The sequence below is a fragment of the Ornithorhynchus anatinus genome, chromosome 11 (genome assembly GCF_004115215.2).
Source record: "Ornithorhynchus anatinus isolate Pmale09 chromosome 11, mOrnAna1.pri.v4, whole genome shotgun sequence".
In the NCBI taxonomy this organism is placed as follows: domain Eukaryota; kingdom Metazoa; phylum Chordata; class Mammalia; order Monotremata; family Ornithorhynchidae; genus Ornithorhynchus; species Ornithorhynchus anatinus.
In genome coordinates this window covers 3,464,029-3,487,477 of record NC_041738.1, presented here as the reverse complement: position 1 = coordinate 3,487,477, position 23,449 = coordinate 3,464,029, and the positions used below count along the sequence as shown (strand labels likewise).

The 23,449-nt window shown below is 57.9% G+C and overlaps 2 protein-coding genes across 3 annotated transcripts in view; one reads left to right on the top strand and one right to left on the bottom strand.

Moving 5' to 3' along the window:
• The window catches only part of TRIM24 (tripartite motif containing 24), a 58,284-nt gene extending 53,863 nt beyond the window's left edge, over positions 1-4,421 (top strand). For both annotated transcript variants that reach the window (XM_029075056.2, XM_029075055.2), the window contains exon 19: positions 861-4,421. In XM_029075056.2, coding sequence (XP_028930889.1) covers positions 861-1,070 — 210 coding nt within the window. In that variant the 3' untranslated portion in view covers positions 1,071-4,421. The remainder of the gene's footprint in view (positions 1-860) is intronic.
• A 657-nt stretch (positions 4,422-5,078) lies between these two features.
• Positions 5,079-17,182, bottom strand: SVOPL (SVOP like). The gene is made up of 12 exons (XM_029075822.2): positions 17,111-17,182; positions 16,625-16,749; positions 13,410-13,473; positions 12,398-12,523; positions 11,717-11,845; positions 10,108-10,181; positions 9,751-9,959; positions 9,547-9,658; positions 8,450-8,531; positions 8,135-8,224; positions 7,520-7,633; positions 5,079-5,270 (listed from the first exon to the last, which is right to left on the bottom strand). Exons 1-12 carry the CDS (start codon positions 17,180-17,182, stop codon positions 5,259-5,261), a joined length of 1,209 nt encoding a protein of 402 aa, XP_028931655.1. The 3' UTR covers positions 5,079-5,258.
• Positions 17,183-23,449: the final 6,267 nt, after the last annotated feature.

Here is a 23,449-nt window from a genome sequence, read left to right as displayed (position 1 = left end):
AGCCAAAGTCCTTTGAGGCTTGGCTTTCTCAAGTGGAAAACGAGAGAGTCGATTAGAAGAGTCTACCGGGCAGTTTAAAGAAGGCCAGGCTCACAAATGGCACTTCACTCTCCCTCCCCAGAGATCCTGAAATGGCTTTGGGCTGCATTGGGCCTCTGCCCCTTTTAATCAATTGGTCCTCAAGTCCAGTAGCAGGATTGGACGTCAGGAGACCCAGTTTCCCAGCTCTGCCTGCTGCGGGACAAGTCCTTTAACCTCTCTGGGCCTCCATCTTCTCCCCTGTCAAGTGGGGATGACGAAGGGAAGTAACTGGGCCACGGTCACATAGGCGATTGGCAGAGCTGGGATTAGAACCCAGACCGGGAGCCCCGTGTGGGTCAGGGGCTGTGTCCAATCTGATCAATTTTTATCTACCCCAGCGCATAGTACCGGGCCTGGCTCAGAGTAGCGCTTCACAAGTGATGTCCGCGTGAGGACAGTGAAAGTCGATAGGGAAGCTCCGTGGAAAACGAGAAGCACTCTTCTTACAGGTGCTACTTGGACACATGGTGTGGACGCTGGCGAGAGACCCAGCCAGGAGGAGCCTGGTGCCCTGTAAAAACCCGACTCTCGCTGGCCTCCCCGAGCCAGTTTTCGTCTGGCTCCCACCTCCGCAGTGGTCCCCACTGTTGCCTGTTTTCAGTCACCCGCAGACCGAATTCTCTCTCCTTCGTGGCCACGTGTTCCCCCCGGGAGAAACGTCCCTGCAGCCGGCCCGGGAACGGGCCTAGTTTAGATTTCCGGGGAATTTCTAGGAAAGTTAGGCTGGAGGGCTCCCCGACCCATTTCGCTTGAAATGTTCCTCCCCTTCCACTCCGCAGCCCGACTCGGAAGTGGCCAGCGCCGGCATCAAACTCGAAAGCTATTTCGAAGAGCTCCTGCGAAACCTCTACCCCGAGAAGAAGTTCCCCAAGCCGGAAGTCAAGAACGAAGCGGAAGAGACCAAACGGAGCGACGATTCGGACGACGACGTCGTGCAGCCCCGGAAGAAACGTCTCAAGAGCCTCGACGAGCGGCTCCTGCTCAAGTGAGCGGCCGCGGACAACGTCACCGGCGGGGGCTCGGAGAGCCCGGCCCGCCGAGGGGGAGGAGCCCCCGTAATTGGGACCCGGAGGTTTGTGGGTGTTCTACTCCTTTCTCATCCCTTCTTCCCCTCCCTGCCCCTCAACACCGACGGGAAGGAAGCATCCCCCCACCCCAACATCTTGGGAGAAAAAGCCTGGATCTTTTCGACAGCCAGGAGATTAGAAAAACTCTGTCTCGGCTCCGAGCCGAACGGCTTCTGCCGTCTCCACGTGGGGGTAGGTCCCCGGAAAGGAAGCGTGAAGCTGCCGTCCTTTCGTCTTAAACGGAGGCCTGCGGCCGGTCCCGTGAAATTGGCCCCGCTGCCTGGGATGCCGCGTCGTGGTGAAAACACGTGACCCGTCTTTGGCCTCCGGACCCCGGCGGGGGCTTCGGAACGGAGCCCCCCTCCGAGGAAGGAGCCGACGTGACCGACGTCCTCCGAGGTGGGCCGTGTGTTCAGAATAAAGGCAGGATGTCGGGGGTTGTTTTATGGGTTTTTCAGGCAGGGTGGTTGACTTGCCGACTGCAGGAAGCACCGAACTTTTGGGCGGAGGGGCGGGGCGGCCCACCTCACCCGGTCTGGCTGCCGGCCAAGCCACCAGAAGCCCATTCACTGGCTGATCCCCGCCCCGCCGGCCCCGCTCCGCTCCCCGGCGGGCCCCCGCCAGACCGCAGTAAACAGGAGGCTGAGTTTCTGGGGTCATCACGATGGAGGGAAGCGTGTCGCGGTCCAGCAGTCGAACTCTTTCCGAACGAGACCCGGACGGGGCCCCAGCGACCAACGGGCTCCCAGCCTCTGGAGGGGCCGGGCTCCCCGTCCGCCCGCGGAGACGTGGCGCTCGCCGGCCGAGACTTCCCCGGCCCGAGCGGCGAACCCACAACGCCCCACTCCCCGAGGCCGGCCTGGGGCTCCTTAGGCCAGGGGTGACAGCTTGGGCCCCGTGAACTCGGGGCCCGAGGCTGAACGCCACAGACTACTCACTTTTCCCATTCGCCGCAATCTTAAAAGCACTGGAACGTGAAAATTATTTAATTTTGCCAGCTAAGTGTTTTCTAAAGAGTCGTCGCTGCTTCCTGGCAGGAGGCGGGGCGTTTCGGCAGGACCCCGAAGAGTGAACTCTGTCTTGAACTGTCAGCTGCCAAGGAAAAAAAGCATTAACTGTCCCTTAGGATCCTCCTAATTTTGACCTGACTGCAGAAAAAGTTGTTTTTCTTTTCTCTTTCTCTTCTTAGGTGCTACTGGAGAAAATAGGTCCTGACCTAGCTCTTAGCCATAGTGTGCTAATGTCAGTTTCTACAGGAGTGGTGACTAGTTGTAATATCACCTCCCCCGGTCACTGAGGTGTTTCAGAATATGATGTTGTCCCCCGGGGTCGAGGGGTGGAAATCACTTGGGCTCCACTTCCACCTCGGGGGTGGGATGGCCTTCTTGGATCCATCAGCTCTCGCAGACTGAGGCGAGGGGAGGGTTGTGAAGAGGAGCCGGGGGTGCGGGTGTAGAGCTCCCCGACATTCCTGATGGTGCCGGTCCCCATTTCTAGCGTTATCGGACTGGAACTCCACCCGGCTCCTGCCTAAAATGTCCGTCTTCCCCCCTCCTCCTCTTCCAAGAGTGCTCCGGGGAGAGGATCACTGGTCTCTGGTCCGCCCCGGCTACGAGTCGGGGACGTCCTCTCGGGCGGCGCTTAGAGGTCGATGCTTAGCGGCCGGCCCGACTGCTCATCCCTTTCCACCAGTCTCGCCCCTGGGGTTCTTCGTCAGGCTGCCTCCCCGTCCCCTCCGTCTTGACGCGAAGCCACACAGCACCCGTGACGGTTGAGGAAAGGAGGGAAGAAACTAAAGGAAAGGGGTGTCTGAGGTGGGAGGAATCCATTTTCCCCGGTCGGGATTGGGCCTGGATAGAAGCGCCCTGGGATTTGATGTCGGGCAGGGGAAGGTTAGGCCCGGCCTCTGCTCTCCCCAGGATGGCCCGGGGTTCAAGGTCTTCCGCAGCCAAGATCTACTCCCGTCGGCTCGCCGGAGCTTCCGGCCCCTTCTTTCCACTACCCACCGTGTCTGACCTGATTGTTTTTCACCTGCCCCTTACAAGGGTCGATTTAACTTACGAGGTTGGAAAAGATAAAGCCATCCCCCGGACAGCTCCCAGCCGGCTCGAGCCCCAGGTTCCTCCCTGCAGACCGGCTTCTTCAGGCCTGTGGAGAGAAATGGGGGTGGGCGTGGGGAGACCCGGGCTGTCCCCATCTCCCTCCCTCCCTCAGGTGGATGCGAGAGACGGGTCCTGGGCCCGGCTGGCTGGAGGGCATCCCGGTCACATGGGCTCCGACCTCAGTCACGCCGAACTTCCCCCTCTCTGGTCCCTTTCAGCCGGCGGCCCGGCGCCGCCACAATTTCAGGCCCTGGTCCTCGCTCTCCGTCACCGACGGAAACACCTCCTTGGGGTGTCCGCTGCCCTCGGGGGCGGATGGGCTGTCCTCGCCTCTTCCCTAGACCACTGTTGGGTGGGGGGAGACCGACCGGGCGGCGCATTGCCACGACGTGGATGGTGTCTGTTCTTCCCCCTCCACGGATACCACCGCCGCCCAGCGGGGATCCTCTCTGGCCCAGCAGCAGGCCGACGGAGCCTACGGTCCCTTCCGTCCCGAGGAAGACCGAGGCTAGAAAGGCAGGTCTGGCAAGCACCTCCACCCCATGCGGAAGTCAGACCCGCCACGTCTGAAGATCGAGAGCAGGCCCCCGGCCTGGGAGAGGGGCTCGACCTATTTCTAGGGCCAGACCCGACCAAACAGACCTAAAAATGCCGGTCCGCCCAGCCTCGGTGGAGCAGAGGACCGTCCAAACTATTTACCGTGATCAGGAGCCCCCGAGAGCGACAGGTCTAATGATCGGCCGTTAGAAGCACAGGGGGTCATCGTGAACGACCTAATTTCCTGCTTGAAGTTGAACTCCTTAAATTAACCGTGTAAATATTTTTAAAGCATTTTATAACACTGTGTACATGAGCATTTTAGCGTCTTTCTACAAACTCTGATCCCCTCCCCGACCCCACCCCCGGTTCTCCCACCGTCTTCGTTCTCATGAATTGCCGCCCATCCGGGGGCGGAGTGAATGGGCCCGGATCCCGTTCCCGAACGGCAAAGATCCCGGCCATTCAGATCTTGGGATTTCTGTCTCTGCGGGGCAGCGGTTCCTTTCCTGGGATGGCCGTCTAAGGCAATAGTCTCTGTTGCTGTTACACATCGAAATGTTTCATTTGGGCATACCGTGGTGCTTTGATTTAATAAAATAAACTTGAATGGATTTTCAGAATGTGAACGATTTCAGAGCATCACCTCGGCCTCTCTGTCCCTTATCTAAACGGCACCTTCCGACCGGGAGGGCCTCGGGCGGGTGGAAGAGGGACGCCCCAGAATGCTGAAAATGGGTCTTCAGGGGCCGCGGGTGTGGTGGGACGTACACGCCTGCGTACGTTTATTTACCTTGTTTACCAGAGTATCGGCCTCGATGTAATTTCCTGGAACCGCTGAATTTCAGGAGAGCATCTCGTGTCGGCGACGTAGCTCCGTTCGCTCTTTGTTCACGACAAAGTTTCGAGCTGGCGGGCTAAACGGTAACTTCAGGCTACAGTTAATCCTTCAGTAGTATTGAATGAGCACTCTCTCGGAGCAATGCACGGGACCGAGCACTTGAGAGAGTAACACAAGAAGGAGACCCACAAAAAACACATACCTCCATTGTTATAAGTAAGCGCTTTTCCTGTGTCAAGCACTCTAACAAATATGAGATACAAAATTCTATTTCTAGATAGTTCATCCACGTCCAAAATACATTTTTAACCCAGCCAAGCACGTGTTCGCCCTCTCACCACCCGCAACGCGTACACGACACCCAACGTGTTCCCCCACACGAACCCCCTCTTTTTTTGGTCTTCATATCTGTGGGTCAATTAGAGGCTCCATCAGAAGAGGAAACCGAGATCTTTATTGAATCGCAAGAAAAAGAACACCCCTCGGTGCATCACCTGCACCTAAGAGTTTTTTTAAAAAAAATCAGAAATGCTTCGAAAGTAAATCACCAAAAAAAGTCCCCAAAATCCCAGTGATGAGAAACCTGGCCTTTTTCTTTCCCACTTGGGTGCAAGCCTGCAGCGTCACCTTTCACTTAGTTTGCTGTAAAAGAAAACAAAAATGCATCAAGCTGTGTCTCGGCAAGCAAGGCGACGGTCTAATCCGAAATGGCTTTCTCCCCTTCATCCCCCAGTAGATAGTAGGCTCTCTGAAGACGGGGATGGTGTCTGTCCCTGTTCTGCTCTCGCCCAGTAATAATGCTGGTATTTGTTGAGCGCTTACTATGTGCAGAGCACTGTTCTAAGCGATGAGGTAGATACAGGGTAATCAAGGTATCCCACGTGAGGCCCACGGTTAATCCCCAAGCCGCCAGCCGCCCAATCCTACTATTCAGTCCATAGTATGAGTCCTTACTCCGTGCAGAGCACTGTACAGAGAAACAGCGTGGCTCTGTGGAAAGAGCCCGGACTTGGGAGTCAGAGGTCGTGGCTTCTAATCCCGGCTCTGCCACTTGCCAGCTGACTTTGGGCAAGTCACTTCACTTCTCTGTGCCTCGGTTCCCTGATCTGTAAAATGGGGATTAAAAAGCGTGAGCCCCACGTGGGACAACCTGATCACCTTGTATCCCCCAGCGCTTAGAACAGTGCTTTGCACATAACAAATACCACCATTATTATTATTATTATTACTCTGCAGTGAGGTGGGGGGTGATCCCTGGCATTCCCACCTCAGGACTTGGACTGCACTTTTCCCTCCAAAGAGTCTTTCAGCCCCTTTTGACCCTATTCGTTATTTGGCACCCTCAACTTTCCAAGGGGACGACTTCCATACCCGTGTTCCTTCCTACTTAAAAAACCTTCAGTAGAGGACCCTGAACCTATAAACATCAGCTTTGTCCCCTAATAATAATATTAACTGCAGTATTCAGAACTTACCGCTTGCCAAGCACTGTATTAAATCCTGGGATAGAGGCGAGATAATTAGCTCAGGCAATCCCCATCCCACATGGGCCTCACAGTTTCAGGGGGAGGGAGAAGAAGTGTCAAGATCCTCATTTTACAGATGAAATTGGGTCCCAAGGAATTTAAGATTTCCCAGTGTCGTTCTGTATTCGCTCCACAAACCTCCTGATTTCCTGCCTGTTGGGTTTGCCCAAGCGGCAAACTTGTCGGGTTAAGTCTCGCCGGGCCGCAGGCCACGTGCCGACTGGTCCTTCTTCCCTGACTGACGCTCGGGTTTCTACATACTTTTCTGTATTTGTCTCCCCTCCCTTGCTAGCTTCTGACGAGAAGCAGCGTGGCTCGGTGGAAAGAGCCCGGGCTTGGGAGCCAGAGGTCATGGGTTCGAATTCCTGCTCTGCCTCTTGGCAGCTGTGTGACTGTGGGCAAGTCACTTCACTTCTCTGGGCCTCAGTTACCTCATCTGTAAAACGGGGATGAAGACGGGGAGCCCCACGTGGGACAACCTGATGACCCTGTATCTCCCCCAGCGATTAGAACGGAGCTCTGCACATAGTAAGCGCTTAACAAATACCAACATTATTACTATTCTGAGTGCCCGGAAGGCAGAGTCCAGCACTTCTACTTGCTTCCCTTAGCACTGAACACAGTGCTCTGCATACAGTGGAAGCTTGCTTTATCCGGTGGACCCATGCTGTCCCTCCCTTACAAAAAAATGGTTTCATGTCCAATAGCAGAAGAGCGCTCTGCACACAGTAAGCGCTCCATAAATACGATTGAATGAATGAATGAGTGGCAGAGCTGGGATTAGAACCCAGGTCCGTACTCTCTCCAGTTGGCTAATTCTGTCCTTGGGTAGAGAATGGACCCGAAAGTCGAAGGACCTGGGTTTCAATCCTGACTCTGCCACTTTAACTCATTCAATAGCATTTATTGAGCGCTTACTATGTGCAGAGCACTACACTAAGCGCTTGGAATGGACAAATCGGTAACAGATAGAGACTGGGTTCGAATCCTGACTCTGCCAGTCTTCTGCTGTGTGACCTGTGTGACCTTCTCTGTGCCTCAGTTACCTCATCTGTAAAATGGCGATTAAGACTGTCAACCCCATGTGGTCCAGGGACTGTGTCCAACCTGATGATCTTGTATCCACCCCAGTGTTTAGAGCAGTGCCTGGCACCTGGTAAGCGCTTACCAAAGGCTATCGTCGTTATTGTCTGGGCCTCCCGGAGCGGGGAGGGGTTGGCCGGGAATGGGGGTGGAAGAGCCCGTGCCTCGGTGGAGCATCGCCCTGTCTCCCCCTCCCTCCCCGCCCCCCCAGTGGGGCAGCGGCTCGGTGCCGGGGCTGGGGGGGGGGCCGGCAGCTGGCCCCCTGACTCTGAGGCTTCCTACCTGGAGGGCGCGTCCTCGGGTCTCGATGGGCAGCGTCAGGGCCGAGATGGAGCAAACCAGGCAGACGGCCGCAAAGAGGCACAGGGCTCCCAGGAACGAGGCGCTCATCAGCACCTGGGGGGTGGGGAGGGAGGCGGGCACCCCGCTCAGACCCCCCCGGGCCCGCGGGCACAGCTTCCCCTCCCCTCGGCCCCCCGGGCACCCCTTTCCCGTCTCGTCCGCCGCCCTCGCCCGCTCCGACGGCACAGGGCAAGCGTTCTACCTCCCCCAGATGCCTTCGGGGGAACGAAGCCCATCTGCCAATGTGTTCATCCATTCCATCCACCGGCCCTTCTGTCCACCCTCCCCAAGGACCAACAGAGTAGGGGCCAGGACCGTGGGAGGCCCAGCTCAGTTCTGCCCGCAGGAGGTCGGTCAGTCATATCTATCGACTGCTCACTCTGCTCAGAGCACTGAACTAAGTGTTTGGGAGAGTCCAGTGTAACAAAAACAGATGCATCCCCTGCCCGTAAAGAGAGTTTACGGTCTAGAGGGGGAGGCGGACATCGATATCACGTCTGACCGGGGCAAACGCCCTCTTGCTCCACCAGCTCGGAGAGGCCGGGGGCTTCTCACCTGGGAGATGAACGGCGCCACCATGGCTCCGATGCGGCACAGAGATCCGCTGGTGCCCATGCCCAGGGCCCGCATCGGGGTCGGGTAAACCTGCGGCAGACGTGGGCCCAGAGCAAGTGGGCAAGGGTCCTCCCTGCCCAGCGCTGACCTGCCCGGGCCCCGCGGCTTTGGAAAGTGGCAGTCGGGGGGCAAGGAGCGGGGGAGACGCCCCACTCCCACCCCCCGGCCCCAGGCGGGACCCGGCCCGCGGGCCCCGCATCGCCTCCCTGCTCGCCCAGCCTCCCCGACCCCTGGAGCTCCAGCTGCCGGACTCACCTCCGCGGTGTAAATGTAGATGGTGTTGAAGTTGGCCGACACCAGGGCCCTCAGCATGAACAGAAACCCGATCAGACCAGCGCTGGGCCGGGCGGGCGGGAGAGGAAGGGGACAACTTAGCGTGGTGTTGGCGGCACCAGCTCCTAAGCGACTCAGCCCCACGGATCCGTCCAGCCCAAGACATTCGCAGGGCGGCACCGGCCTTCTGGGATGAACTCTGTGCTGGTACCTTCCTGGACTTCCACCCTCGAGGTCAGGGATGAATCGTGCAACACCCCCGACTGTCCCCCCCCCTCCATCCCTGAAGCTTCCCCAGGGACCCGGCCGCCCCGACTCTCCTCTCCCCACTCTGGACTCTCCCCAGCGACCCAGTCCGGACCGTCAGTCCATCCATCCTTCCATCCCTGACTCTCCCCCAGTGATCCAACACGGACCATCCAACGTCCCCGGACCGTCCCCTCTCCATTCCAGACTCTCCCCTCGGATATCCTGCTCCCTCCGCTGCCTCTCTGCTCCCCCTTCACCTCCCCTCAGCTGAGCCCCGTTTCCCTCCTTTCCCTCTGCTGCTCCCCCTCTCCCTTCCCCTCAGCACTGTGCTCCTTTGTATATATTTTTATTACCCTATTTATTTTGCTAATGAGGTGTCCATCCCCTCGATTCTATTTATCGTGATTAAGTTGTCTCGTTTCTGTCCGTCTCCCCCGATTAGTCCGTCGGCCCCTCAATGGGCAGGGATGGTCTCTATCTGTTGCCTAATTGTCCATTCCAAGCGCTTAGTACAGTGCTCTGCACAGAGTAAGCGCTCAATAAATACGATCGAATGAATGAATATCCTGCAGGCGACTCAAACTCAACATGCCTTAAACGAAACCCCTCGATTCCGCCCCCCCCAATTCCACCTCCTCCAGGAAGCCTCCCCCGATCCATCCCGTCTTCCCGCCCGTTGCCATTTCGGCCCATCAGCCCGGTGGCCAAAGTGCACGGGCTCTCTCCCCCGCGACACCCCGGTAGGCTTCGTGTGCCCTTTAGCGCAGTGCTTGTCACCCGGTGAGCTCTCTGTCGCTCCTCCTCCACCTCCCCTCCCCGGCGGGTAGAACCTGGTGGTGCAGACGTTGAGCAGCAGGAAGAAGAGGGCCGTGCAGCTCATGGTGATGGCCAGGGTCAGCCTCCTCCCGAGGAAGTTGAGGCCCAGGATGTTGAGCGGGTTCACTGTGAGGGCAGAGGTCGTTCGGCGGGCAGGATGGGTGGGTGGACCCCCCGGGCTCTCCCACCCGGCGGCCCCCCGTCTCCCGGGCTCTCACGCGCGATCTCTCCGGCGGTGCTGATGATCATGGTGCGGTAGTCGGAGGGCCCGAAGGGTCGGCAGTGGCAGGGGCCGTGGGCCTCCTCGGAGCCCTCTTCCAGATCCGCCTGAGGCTGCTGCTGCGGCTGGGCCCCGCACACCAGATCCCGCTCCAGGAGCTCTGCGCTGGCCAGGATGACCCCGTAGTAGGCAAAGGCGATGCCCAGCCTGGACCCGCGGCGCGATCACGGGATCGGTCGTCGGCACCCCGCACCGAGGCCCGGCTGGGCCGCCCTCGTCAGCCCCAGGACGGGCGACCCCGACCCGCCCGCCCGGTCCCCCGCTGGACACCTCCCTCCACCCCGCCCAAGGTTACCAGATGACCCAGATCTGCAAGGTTGTCCGCAAGTACTTGGCATCCAGCAGGTCCAGGAAACGTCCCCTTCCCTCCTGGCCGGGAGGGACACGGGCGGCTTTGATTACGGGGGCACCGGGGACAAGCAGGACAGTAGGGGAGGAGTCCGTCCAAGCTGAAACCTGGTCCCCCGCTGCCTTCCCTGGGGTGGGGGGATGTCCGAGCTCCCGGCTGGGCCCGGCGGAGCAGCCGGACCAATGGCCCCTGGCCCAAGGGGTCGGACCGGCCCCTGAGCAGGTGGGGGGCGGTCATGGGAGGCCTCCTGGAAGCGGTGGCTCTTTGGGAGGCTGTTTCCTCAAAGTCAGAGAGAGACAGGGATGGGGAGAGAGGCAGAGAGATAAAGAGAGACACGGGGAGAGAGACCAAGAGACAGAGAGCTGAGGGGAGAGAGGGACAGTGAGACAGACACAGTAGAGACAGACAGCTAAGGGGAGAGAGAGACAGAGATTCCGATAAAAAGGGGAGACAAAGAGGCAGAGATAAGGGAAGGGAGAGACAAAGGCAAGCACAGTGGGAGAGAAAGAGAAATAAGGGGAGAGAGAAAGAGTCAAACACAAGGAGAGACAGATAAGGGGAGAGAGAATCAGAGACACAAACACGAGAAGAGAGACAGAGAGGTAAGGGGAGAGAGAATCAGAGAGACAAACACGAGAAGAGAGACAGAGAGATAAGGGGAGAGAGAATCAGAGAAACATACACAGGGAGAGAGACAAAAAGGCAGAGAGAATGACACAGAGAGACAGAGAGATAAGGGGAGAGAGATCAGAGACAAACCAAGAAGAGAGACAGAGAGATAAGGGGAGCGAGAAACAGAGAGACAAACACAAGAAGAGACACAGAGAGATAAGGGGAGAGAGAATCAGAGAAACATACACAGGGAGAGAGACAAAAAGACAGAGAATGACACAGAGAGACAGAGAGATAAGGGGAGAGAGATCAGAGACAAACATAGGGAGAGAGACAAAAAGACAGAGAAACTGAGAGACAGAGACAGAGAGAAAAGGGGAGAAGCAGAGAGACAAACACAGGGAGAGAGAGATAAAGGGAGAGAGACAAACATAGGGAGAGAGACCAAGAGACAGAGAGAGACTGAGAGAAAGAGGGAAGCATCTCGGGAACACACTGTCAAATGAGGAGGCCCAGTAGCGTCCAGTCTAGCAGCCTGGACACACTCTTTCACCCAGTCCAGTGCCCTGCATTCATTCATTCATTCGATGGTATTTACGGAGCGCGTACTTTGTGCGGAGCACTGTGCTGATCACTTGGGAAATAACATTACAACAGTAAACGGCGACACTGCGAGCCCGCGACCAGCTCACGGTCCGCACACGCCGTGCACCAGGTCAGTCCAGAGGGGGTCAGCCCTGCACACAGCCATTCAGCACCTTGTGCGCGCACGCACGTAGCGGGGGTACAGCCAGTCCCGCGCCCCGTACACGGCGGGCACCCATCCAGCGCGGCCTCCCGCACACGGCCGGCCAGCCGGCCCGGTAGGGCACCGGCCTGCCCACGGTCCCAGCGGCGGTGACCGGCGCCGGGAGGGAGAAGGGGCGTGAAGCTCGGCTCTCACCGGCACCGGCTCCACCAGGGCCCCGTCCGGCATGACCGAGCGGTTCGTCCTGGCGATCCGCTGCAGGATGGACGTGGCCGCCTCGGTGTTTCCGGTGGACACGTGGAAGCGAGCCGACTCCGGGATGAACTGGAAATAAGTGCGGGCACGCGGCCGGCTCCGACCCAGACCTCCCGGCGCCCGGACCTGCTCCCAGTGCCCCCGACCTGCTCCCGATATCGCAGACGTGCTTCTGGTGCCCCCACCCCTCGGTGCCCCGGATCTGCTCCCAGACCACAGGGTGACTACGCTGGCCATTAATTCCCAAGTCTCCAGCTCGGCCAGAACCTCGTATACGAAAGACCACCGCTCTCCCCAACTTCAAAACCCTAGGAAAATCCCATCTCTTCCAAGAGGCCTGCCCAACTAAGCCCTAATTTCCCCTACTCCTCCTGCACCCGTACTTGAATCTTAACTCCCCCCTCCTCAGCCCCAGAGCACGTTATATCCCTATCCATAATTTCTCTTATGGCTGCCTTCCCCGTCTAGACCGCAAGCGCTCTGTGGCCAGGAAAAGTGTCGACCAACTCAGTTATTCTCTACTCTCCCAAGTGCTCGGCTCAGTGCTCAACACAGAGTAAGCGAGTAATATATAGCACCGAATGGTCGATTATTTGACGGAAGCCGGGCGCCCCTGCCCACCTTAAAGACCAGGATGAGGATGATGCCCGGGATGGAGGCGATCCGGACCAGCCAGCGCCAGCCCAGGGTGGGGATGACCGCGGACGCCAGCCCGATGATCAGCAGGGACCCGGCCAGCCAGAACACCTGAGGGGCGACGAGCCCGCGGCAGCAAGAGGACGAGGGGCAGGAGGAGGAGACGGAAAGAGTGGTCAGTCGTCAGCCGTGGGCCCCTAACCTTCGGTGCTACTCACCAGGCCAGCTCCGGAGCAGTTGGTCTGTTGGCCCAGACCAGCCTGGGGCGGCCTTCCCCTCCAACCCACTCGCCCATCGCCCTCAAACCTCCTCGAGAGCCTGGACTGTGTGTTTTATTTCTTTTTGATCACAAAGAGAAGCAGTATGGTCTAGTGGAAAGAGCAAGGACCTGGGAGTCAGGAGGACATGGATTCTAATCCCGGCTCCGCCACGTGTCTGCTGTGCGACCTCGGGCAAGTCGCTTCACTTCTCCGGGCCTCAGTTCCCTCACCTGTCAAATGGGGATTAAGAACGGGAGCCCCATGTGGGGCAGGGACTGTGTCCTTTCTGATTAACTCGTACCTACCCCAGCGCTCAGAACAGTGCTTGACACCTAGCAAGCCCTTGATTCTATTTACTGCCATCGTTCTCGTCCGTCCGTCTCCCCCGATTAGACCGTAAGCCTGTCAAAGGGCAGGGACCGTCTCTATCTGTTACCGATTTGTACATTCCAAGCGCTTAGTACAGTGCTCTGCACGTAGCAAGCGCTCAATAAATACTATTGAATGAATGAATGAAGCCCTTAACAAGTATGCTAATTATTATGATTACTATTATTATCACAAGTCCCGGGACCACTGTCCACAGTAGTCACCAGCCCAGCACCCAGTGCCCAGCCCACCGGCCGCAGACCCTCAACAAATGCCCCGTCCATACTGGAGACGTTGGCATCAGGGATATAACATTTGTTTTGCCCAGTGCCCATGCGCTGTCCCCACATTCGGAGCCGCCCTCTCACCTGAGACAGGGGCAGCATGTACCCCCGGTACTTGGTGGGTAGAAATTCCGTCTTTATGATCAACCTGGAGAAAGGACAGGCCTGTTGTCAGATTCACAGACAATCACTCTATCAATCAGTCCTATTTAGTGAGCGCTTCCTGGGTGCAGAACATAATGATAACGATAATTATGGTATCTGTTAAGCGCTTACTATGTGCCAAGCCCCGTTGTAAGCGCTGGGGTAGATACAGGGTGATCGGGTCGTCCCGCGTGGGGCTCACAGTCTGGATCCCCATTTTACAGATGAGGGAACCGAGGCGCAGAGAAGTGAAGCGACTTGCCCAAGGCCGTGCGGCAGATGAGTGTCGGAGCCGGGATTAGAACCCATGTCTTCTGACTCCCAAGCCTGCGCTCCTTCTGCTAAGCCATAATAATAATGTTGGTATTTGTTAAGCGCTTACTATGTGCAGAGCACTGTTCTAGGCTCTGGGGTTGACACAAGGGAATCAGGTTGTCCCACGTGGGGCTCACAGCCTTAATCCCCATTTTACAGATGAGGTAACTGAGGCCCAGAGAAGTTAAGTGACTTGCCCACAGTCACACAGCTGACAGGTGGCAGAGCCGGGATTCGAACCCACGATCTCTGGCTCCAAAGCCTGGGCTCTTTCCATAATGCCGTCAACGTCACACTACGACTAGACTACTGTGTCAGCCTTCTCTCTGACCTCCCTTCCTCCTCTCTCGCCCCGCTCCGGTCTATTCTTCACTCCGCTGCCCGGCTCATCTTCCCGCAGAAACGATCTGGGCGTGTCACTCCCCTTCTTAAACAACTCCAGTGGTTGCCTATCGACCTCCGCTCCAAACAAAAACTCCTCACTCTAGGCTTCGAGGCTCTCCGTCACCTTGCCCCTTCCTACCTCTCCTCCCTTCTCTCTTTCTACCGCCCACCCCGCACGCTCCGCTCCTCTGCCGCCCACCTCCTCGCCGTCCCTCGGTCTCGCCTATCCCGCCGTCGACCCCCGGGTCACGTCCTCCCGCGGTCCCGGAAGGCCCTCCCTCCTCACCTCCGCCAAACCGATTCTCTTTCCCTCTTCGAAACCTTACTTAAAAATCACCTCCTCCAAGAGGCCTTCCCAGACTGAGCTCCTCTTCCCCCTCTACTCCCTCTGCCACCCCCCCTTTACCTCTCCGCAGCTAAAGCCTCATTTTCCCCTTTTCCCTCTGCTCCTCCACCTCTCCCTTCCCATCCCCACAGCACTGTACTCGTCCACTCAATTGTATATATTTTCATTACCCTATTTATTTTGTTAATGAATTGTACATCGCCTCGATTCTATTTAGTCGCCATCGGTTTTTACGAGATGTTCTTCCCCTTGACGCTGTTTAGTGCCATTGTTCTTGTCTGTCCGTCTCCCCCGATTAGACTGTAAGCCCGTCAAACGGCAGGGACTGTCTCTATCTGTTGCCGACTTGTTCATCCCAAGCGCTTAGTACAGTGCTCTGCACATAGTAAGCGCTCAATAAATACTATTGAATGAATGAATGAATGAATACGAGCTTGGGAGAGTACAATACAACGATCTAACGGAGTTAGTAGATACACCCCCTGCCCACAAGAAGCTTAGAGTCCTAATGAACTTCCTCCAAATAATTCCCAGCCCCTGAGACGTATAAATCCATCATCCGATCACCTGCAGCGTTTCTTTATACCCACATTCGGCGCTTTCATTATCTATCTACTCCTAAATACTTTCCGTCTCCCCCGTTGGAGTAGAAGGTCCCTGTGAGCAGGAACAGGTCATTTCTTTGTCCACACTTCCGAAGCGCTTAGAACGTTGTCCAATTTGGGCGCTCAGTAATTACTACTAAATGACCTGCCCAAGGCCACTCAGTGGAGGTGAGGCAATGGCGGTAACTGGTTGCGGGAAGGTGCGGAGGACGGCCGGACGGCCGGGCTCGGACCGCGTAGTCCCGGCCGCGGGGACGGCAGGGTGGGGAGGGGCCTGTATAGCTTGCGGGGGTCCTGCCAAGTCACCGTGGGTGCCCGGTCAATCCCACCAAGGCTGGCGATGAGGCCCCCCCCCCCACCGCACCCCAAGACAACAGGGCACTGGCTTTGGACTTGCTTGGCAGTGGGGAACGGTGGGAGCCCAGCCCAGAAGCAGCGCGGGCTTCGGAGTCAGAGGACCCGGGTTCTGATCCTCGCTCGGTCACCTGCCTACTGTGTGACTCTGGGAAAAATCACTTCACTTCTCTGTGCCTCAGTTACCTCATCTGTAAAATGGGGATTAAGACTGTGCGCCCCATGTGGGTCAGGAACTAAGTCCAACCTGATTAATTTGTAGCTACTGCAGTGCTGAGAACAGTGCTTGGCACCTAATAATAATAATAATGTTGGTATTCGTTAAGCGCTTACTATGTGCCGAGCACTGTTCTAAGCGCCGGGGTAGACACAGGGGAATCAGGTCGTCCCACGTGGGGCTCACAGTCTTAATCCCCATTTTACAGATGAGGTAACTGAGGCACCGAGAAGTTAAGTGACTTGCCCAAAGTCACACAGCTGACAAGTGGCCGAGCCGGGATCCGAACCCATGACCTCTGACTCCAAAGCCCGTGCTCTTTCCAGTGAGCCACGCTGCTTCCCAAGTAGTAAGCGCTTAACCAGTATTATGATGATGATCCTGGCTCTGCCACTTGTCTGCTGTGTGACCTGGGGCAAATCAGAGAAGCAGCGCGGCTCAGTGGAAAGAGCCCGGGCTTGGGAGTCAGAGGTCATGGGTTCGGATCTCGGCTCTGCCACTTGTCAGCTGTGTGACTGTGGGCGAGTCGCTTCGCTTCTCTGGGCCTCAGTTCCCTCATCTGTAAAATGGGGATGAAGACTGTGAGCCTCACGTGGGACGACCCGATGACCCTGTATCTACCCCGGTGCTTAGAACAGTGCTCTGCACATACTAAGTGCTTAACAAATACCAACATAATTAGTATTATTAAATCACCTCACTTTTCTGGGCCTCAGTTTCCTCAACTGTAAAATGGGGATTAAGACTACGAACCCCGTGCGGGGCAGGGACTCTGTCCAACCTGATTAGCTTGTTATCTACCCCAGTGCTCGATACAGTGCCCGGCACAATAGTGAGCACTTAACAGATACCTTTAAAAAAAACCCAAACCGTATAAAACCCTGTGAGAAGCCCACCCGGCTGCCCAGTCTCAAGCCTCACCCGGACCGCTTACCCCTGGGCGTGGCCCGACACGCCACAGCCCACCATGGTCCGCAGGAAGACGAACCAGATGTAGGACGGGGAAAACGAGGTGAGCAGGGAGAAGTAGGCCCCCCACAGGAAGGACAGCAGCAGGATCTGGCCGAGGAACGGAGGGAGAAACGGAGAGGGATATGAGGGAAAAGGTTCGGAGGGCTCAGCCCCAATCTGAAAACCCAGACTGGAGTCGGCACGGAGGAGCCTCCGGGTCCGGGCACCGATCCCCCGGGCGGGAGTTAGGGAGGTGGGATTTGCCTGACCGGCTTGGCAATGATAAGGGGGTATCAGGGTCTACTCTCCTGGGCAGTCGGACCACTAATAAGGGCTTCCTGGGGGAGAGTCGGGGGTGCCCGGCGGCGCGTGCTGGGCGACGGAGGTGCCCTCGTTCAAGGACGGATGCCCTCCGGACAGGCGTAACTCCCGGGATGGGGTCCGCTCAGTCTAAGGAGGCCCGACCTACCTTCCAGCGCCCATAGCGGTCTGCCAAGAGTCCAAAGACGATGCTGAAAACCATGTAGCCGAAAAACACCATCTGGGGAGGCGGAAAGCGTTCTTGGAGAAGGAGCCAGGGAACGGCACCGTCTCGGGCGAGGTTCCCAGAGCCAAACCCCTCCACACCACCTGGCTTTTTATGCACCGCTTTGCTCTTCCTCGTCAGTTATCTCATTTTACCCCCACAACAACCCTGAGAGAAAAGGGAGCGGGTGTTATCGTTACCCCTTAACCACGTCCTCTCTCTGGCCTGGAACGCACGCCCTCCGCAAATCCGACAGACCGTTACTCTCCCCCTCTCCAAAGTCTTATCGAAGGCCCGTGTCCTCCAAGAGGCCCTCCCTGACTAAACCCTCCTTTCGTCTTCTCCCGCTCCCTTCCGCGTCACCCTGACTTGCTCCCTTTATTCATCCCCCCTCCCGGCCTCACGGCACTTATGACCGATCTGTCATTTATTTCTTTATATTCATGTCCGACCCCTCCTCTAGACTGTAAGCTTATTGTAGTCGGGGAGTGTGTCTGTTTACTGTCATATCGTACTCCCCCAAGGGCTTAGTAGAGTGCTCTGCACTCAATAAATACAATTAAATGAATGAATGAATACTCCCATTTTGCCGGTGGGGCAACTGAGGCACTGAGAGGTTCAGTGACTTGCTTTGGCACTTGCTTTAGGGTAGAGCCAAGACTAGAACCCGGTTTCCTGACCCCCAGCTCCGGGGTCTCCACCCGAGGCCAGGCGGCGCGGCCCCAGGCAGAGGAGGGGGGGGTCTCTAGCTAAGCCCCTTCCTCCTACTCCACTGCAGGTGTGAGGTCACTGATCTGCTCTCCGGCCACCGGCCACAACGGTGACATTAAAGATGCCCACCCCCGGGGTCTGGCTGTCCCTAACCACTGCCCCCCCCGCACGCCAGCTTGCTCGGCCGCCCCTGGGAGCAGGTGGGCACCCACCTTGGTCACCGGGCCCACCCGCCACGGTCACCAGAGCCACCTACCGTGGTCACCAGGGCCACCTGCCAGTTCTCCAGGCGCCACTCGCAGCGGATGACGGGAGACACCACCGCGATCAGCATGATCTCCATCGCCTCCGCCACCTGCATATCGGGAAGAGAATCTCCAGCCCCTTGTCCTCACTGGCCAGAACCCAGGACTCTTTGTCGTGTCCCACCCTCGCCCCCTCCCCGGCCCCGAACGCAGCCTCCCTGACCGCAACTGACTGCAGCCTCCAGCCACCCCCCTCAGTCCCCTTTTCCTCCAGCTTCCCTCCTAGTGCTCCTTTCCTCCAGCCTCCTCCGGTGCTCCCGCCTCCAGTCTACCCCTCTGTGCTCCGGCCTCCAGCCTCCCCAACCAAGTACCTCGCGGGCCCCAGTCCCTCCCAGCCCCTCTCCCAGCAGAGCCACTTCTGGGCAACGCAGAAGCTTCTGGGAAGCAAGAACAGACAAGAGAAGTAGAGTGACTTAGTGGATGGAGCCTGGGTCTGGGAGTCAGAACGTCCTGAGTTCTAATTCCCGCTCTGCCACTTGTCTGTCCGTGCCCACGGGCGAGTCAGTTCACCTCTCTGGTCCTCAGTTACCTCGTCTGTAAAATGGGGATGGAGACTGTGTATCTGTGCAGCTCGTATCTACCCCGGCTCTTAGAGTGCCTGGCACATAGTAAGTACTTAACAAATGCCATTTTTTAAAAAAAATACCATTTAAAAAAAAAAGTCCCTGATGGGGTTGATGATTTATTGGAGGATCCAGCGAGGGAGCGGGGGGACAAGTACTGGGGGAGGATCGAGGGGTCAGAGGTCACGGTGGATGGAAGGGGGGATGGTCAAAGCCTAGCAAAGGGGCGGGGATATCAGTCCATACCCCGGTGCTGCCCATGATGAGGAACAGGGCGATATGGAAGCGGCCGAAGCCGATGGTCTCCACGGCCTCCTCCACCGTGAAGGTTTTCTGCTCTGAAAGCACAAGGCAGAGCCACGTGAACCCAACCGAACCGACGGACAGAACCGCGTCAACCGAGCCCGAGACCGGAGCCGCCCCGTCGGAACCGGGTGAACCGAGCCGCGCGATCCGAGCCGCGTGACCTGAGCCGTGCGGCCCGAGTCGCGTCGTCCGAGTTGAGTGGAACGGGCCCGGGAACCAAGCTGCTGAGTTCCGGTCCGCCGAGGGTTGGCCCGCTCAGCCCCAGGATGCCTGTCCCTCCCCCTGGGCCCTGCACGTAATGGGTGCCCGGTCCGGTGCCCTGCATCCAGCAGATGCTCAGCCCAGTGCCCGGACCCAGCAGGTGCCCAGCAAATACTGATAGGGTTGACGGTGATGACGAAGATGAAGGGTCCCCTTCCCGCCGAGCTCCAGAGCGGCGGGAAGTTCCCGGGGATGGACGGCCCCCTTTCTTGGCCGGCCCAGAGCCCTCCGCCCCACCCCACGGGAGCTGGCAACTGCAGCCCGGAACCGGTCCTCCGCCTCGGGCCGGGGCCGCGTCCCTTCCCCACGGCCCTCTCCCGGCTGGGGCCCGGGGCCGGTGCCTGCCGCACGACTCCCACGGGGATTTGACCGGGACAGAGGGCGGGGGGTGCCCGGGGGTCCGTCTGGCCAGAGTCATTCAGCCTTTCAGCTCTCAGCTCTCCCTGCCCACACGGGCAGAGAAGCAACGTGGTTTAGTGGATAGAGCACGGCCTGGGAAGTCAGACGACCCGGGTTCTAATCCCAGCTCTGCCGCTCATCTATCGTGCGATTTTGTGCAAATCACTTTGCTTTTCCGTGCCTCAGTCAGCTCATCTGTAAAATGGGGGTGAAGACTGTGAGCCCCATGTGGGGCATGGACTTCGTCCAACCTGATCGAGCTGTATCTACCCCAGTGCTTAGAACGGTGCCTGGCACATAGTAAGCACTTAAATACCATCAACATTATTATTATTATGGGTCTCACCCGAAGCGGGAAGTTCCCGGCCCTCGGGGCCCAGCTCCTCCAGGCTCATGGCCGGCCCGGCCCCGGCCACGTGGTGCTCCTGCTGACGCTGCTCCTGCCGGTGCTCCTGCCGGTGCTCCTCCTGCCCCACCACCATCTCGTCCCCACCACGGCTCAGCTCAGGTCCAACGGGATCTGCGAAATGCTAAGATGACCTCGGGATCCACAGCCTCTCGCCCCGGGTGGGGCGGGGGTCCTCCGCTCCGACCTCTGGACTTCTGCGGGAGCCTGTGTCTGTTTCCCTGGGGGGCAGGAGGGCGGCGGGGCAGCCGCAGGGTCACCGGGGGTGAGGATGGGGCAGCCCGGCGGGGATGTTGGATGAGCCTTGGGCCCGAGGCGACGGGACCGAGAACCCACGGATAGGAATCGATCATAGTGGTCATTTGGGCGGGCCTGGCGCTGCTCGCTCATCTCTGTCCGGGGTCCCCCTGGGGTCACGCAGTGCAATGAGCCAGGAGGCGGGCAGGGGCACAGCCCAAGGCCCCGCTGAAGTGCACGACCCACTGACGGCCAAAGCGACCCCAGTAAAGTGCCCGTTCCGGGCCGGAGTGCCAGAACTCAGCCAGCGGCCACCGCGGTGACTACTGCGGTCTTCGCCGCCCACGTCAGCCAGCTATTTTTCAGGATTCCTGCTGGGAGAGGCAGGGGTGTCACAGGGTCCGTGCCGGCTCACTCGGGGAGAGTCAGGGTTGGAGAGGGTGCCGGGAGTCAGGGGTGTTGGATGGCCGGTGCCGAGTCACCGAGGGAGAGTTAAGGATGGAGAGGGGAGAGTCAGGGGTGGTGGGTGGTCCTTCCCTAACGGCGAGGCGGGTGCCCTGGAGGGCGACCAGTACCCAATTCCTCCAAGCGCCTTGGCGTGGCCGGGGGAGACTGCAGAATCCCAGGCCGGCTGGGCCGGGCGGGGGGCCGATCTGGGGGCCGATCTGGGGGCGTCACCGTCTTTCTACTCATTAATCCATCCTGAGCCCGGATTAATCTCGGATTGTCCTAAACCCACTCTTTATTCACAAAACACATTCCCGTCAAACCAGATTTCAGCCCCAGGAAAATATTTCCTCCCCGGCCTGGAGCATTCTCTCCTGGAGAAGGGCTCGTTTGTTCCTCTGTGTGATCTTGGGCAAGTCACTTCACTTCTTTATGCCTCAGTTACCCCGTGTGCAAAATAGGGATTGAGACGGTGAGACCCCTGTGGGACGGGGACTGTGTCCAACCCGAGTTGCTGGTATTCACCCTAGCGCTTAGTACAGTGCCTGGCACATAGTAAGCGCTTAACCAAAACCATAATAATTATTTCCTCCATTTGACTAAAACCACCCTGGATAAGGATTCTGGGGTGGCTTTCAAGCTGCTGGCTGGTGGGGCTGTTGGAAATGGCCTCAGTTTTTTGGGGGGGGTTGGCATTTGTTAAACACTTATTATGAGACAGGCACTGTACTAAGCACTGGGGAAGAAACGGGCTAATCAAGGTGGAAATAGCTTCTCTCTTAAATGGGGCTCCCTGTCTTAATCCCCATTTTACAGGTAATTGAGGCCCAGAGAAGTGAAGGTACTTGCCCAAGACCACATGGCAGACAAATGGAGTCAGAAGGACTTGGTTTCTAAACCCAGCTCTGCCACTTGTCTGCTGTGTGACTTTGGACAAGTCACTTCACTTCTCTGGGCCTGTTACCTCATCTGTAAAATGGGATTGAGAATGTGAGCCCCGTGTGGGACAGGGACTGTGTCCAACCCGATTTGCTTGGATCCACCCCAGTGCTTAGTATAGCGCCTGTCACACAGTAAGGGCTTAACAAATTCCCCAATTATTATTATTACAAGTGACGATGTGGGATTAGAACTCGGGTCTTTCTAACTCCCAGCCCAGGCTCTATCCATTGCGCCACGCTGCTTCTCGGTTCCGCTCATTGCCAGCCAAGGGGCTTAAGGAGGCCGTCCCTCCGCCCTGGCTTCGGTTGGACCAGGGTCTGTCGGAGGACTTGGGCAGGACCCCGTGACGGAGGGATGTTGGCCCATCAAACCGAGCCGGTCTGGCCGCTGACCACCTCAGAGCAGAAAATCCACCCCGTGGCCCCCACCCTCCCCCAGTGGTTGGGATCTAAAGCCCTGCAAGGACCTCTCCAAAGCGTTTAGTGCAGCGCTCTGCACACAATAAGCGCTCAGTAAATATGACTGACTCTCCAGAGAACCTCCTTCTCGCCAGACCCACCACCGACCCCCTCGGTCCTGCCGCTCCCTCCGCCCAACCACCCCCTCCCTGGCTCTGCCAACCCCCAGCCCGCCCCTTCGGCGAGCCCTTTCAAAAGGTCACCTCCTCCAGGGAGCCCTCTGGGGTCAATCCCTTCCCCTCTGTTCAGCCATCCTGTCAGCTCAGCGCTCGTCGACTGAGCGAGTGTTTTAATTATTTTTTTTTTTGGTAATCATTTCTAAGAATGACTTCTCTCTGATCTCACGCCTAAGGTTCATTCCTCAGTTTGCTGCCTACCGCTTCTCCCACTGTTAGACCGAAAGCCCCTCGAGGGCGGGAATCCCACTTTTTACTTCTGTTTATCCTGGGCACTCAGTCCAGTGATCTGCATTGTAGTAGACACCCAGTCCAGTCCTGTATACACAGCAAGTGCCCAGTCCAGTGCCCTGTATCATATCTTTAAACTATATATTATAAATTACCAGTTTATTTATATCACTGTTGATCTCCTCTTCTAGATCAAGCTCGTTACGGGCAAGGAACATGTCGGGCTAATTCCTTTGTTTTGTACTCTCCCAAGTGCTTAGCACATAGTAAGTACCCAATAAATACCACTGATTGATTGATTGATGGATCCCAAGAGACGCTCAGTCCAGTGTCCTGCACTCAGTAGATGTTCTGTCCAGTGCTCTGCACACGGCAAGTGGCCCAGTCCAGCGCTCTGCTTGAAGTAGGCACTCGGTCCAGTGACCTGCATATAGTAGACACCCAATCCCTTGCCGTACACACAAGAGGGGCCCAGGCCAGTGCCTGCACACAGCAGGAACCCGGTTTTAGTGCCCAGCACCCAGCAGACGCTCAGTCCAGTGTCCCGCGAACGGTACACCTACCCAGTCCAGTTCCTCCTCCAGTTGCCCACACAGAGGCCGGGAGGCACTTCCCCAGGAGCACGGCTGCAGCCCCTCAGACAGCGGCCCCCTCGACCGCTGGAGTCGGGCGGTCCGGACCCCGCTCCGCTCACCCCGGTGCCCCGGGGAGGCCCGTGGCCCCTCGCCCAAGAGCCCCCCGGACTTCCAGGGCGGACAAACCCCAAAGGGTCATCGGCCCGAGGGGTGAACTCACCTCGGGCCTCTGGGGCGACTCGGGCGGGCTCGTCTCCTGGGGCAC

Coding starts and splice junctions, on each gene's coding strand:
- SVOPL (XM_029075822.2), bottom strand. CDS start 17,182: ATGGTGTTTTTCGGCTACATGGTTTTCAGCATCGTCTTTGGACTCTTG. Junction 11,846..12,397: donor TCCTCATCCTGGTCTTTAAG/GTGGGCAGGGGC, acceptor ACTTATTTCCAG/TTCATCCCGGAGTCGGCTCG. Junction 9,659..9,750: donor CACCGCCGGAGAGATCGCGC/GTGAGAGCCCGG, acceptor CTGCCCTCACAG/TGAACCCGCTCAACATCCTG.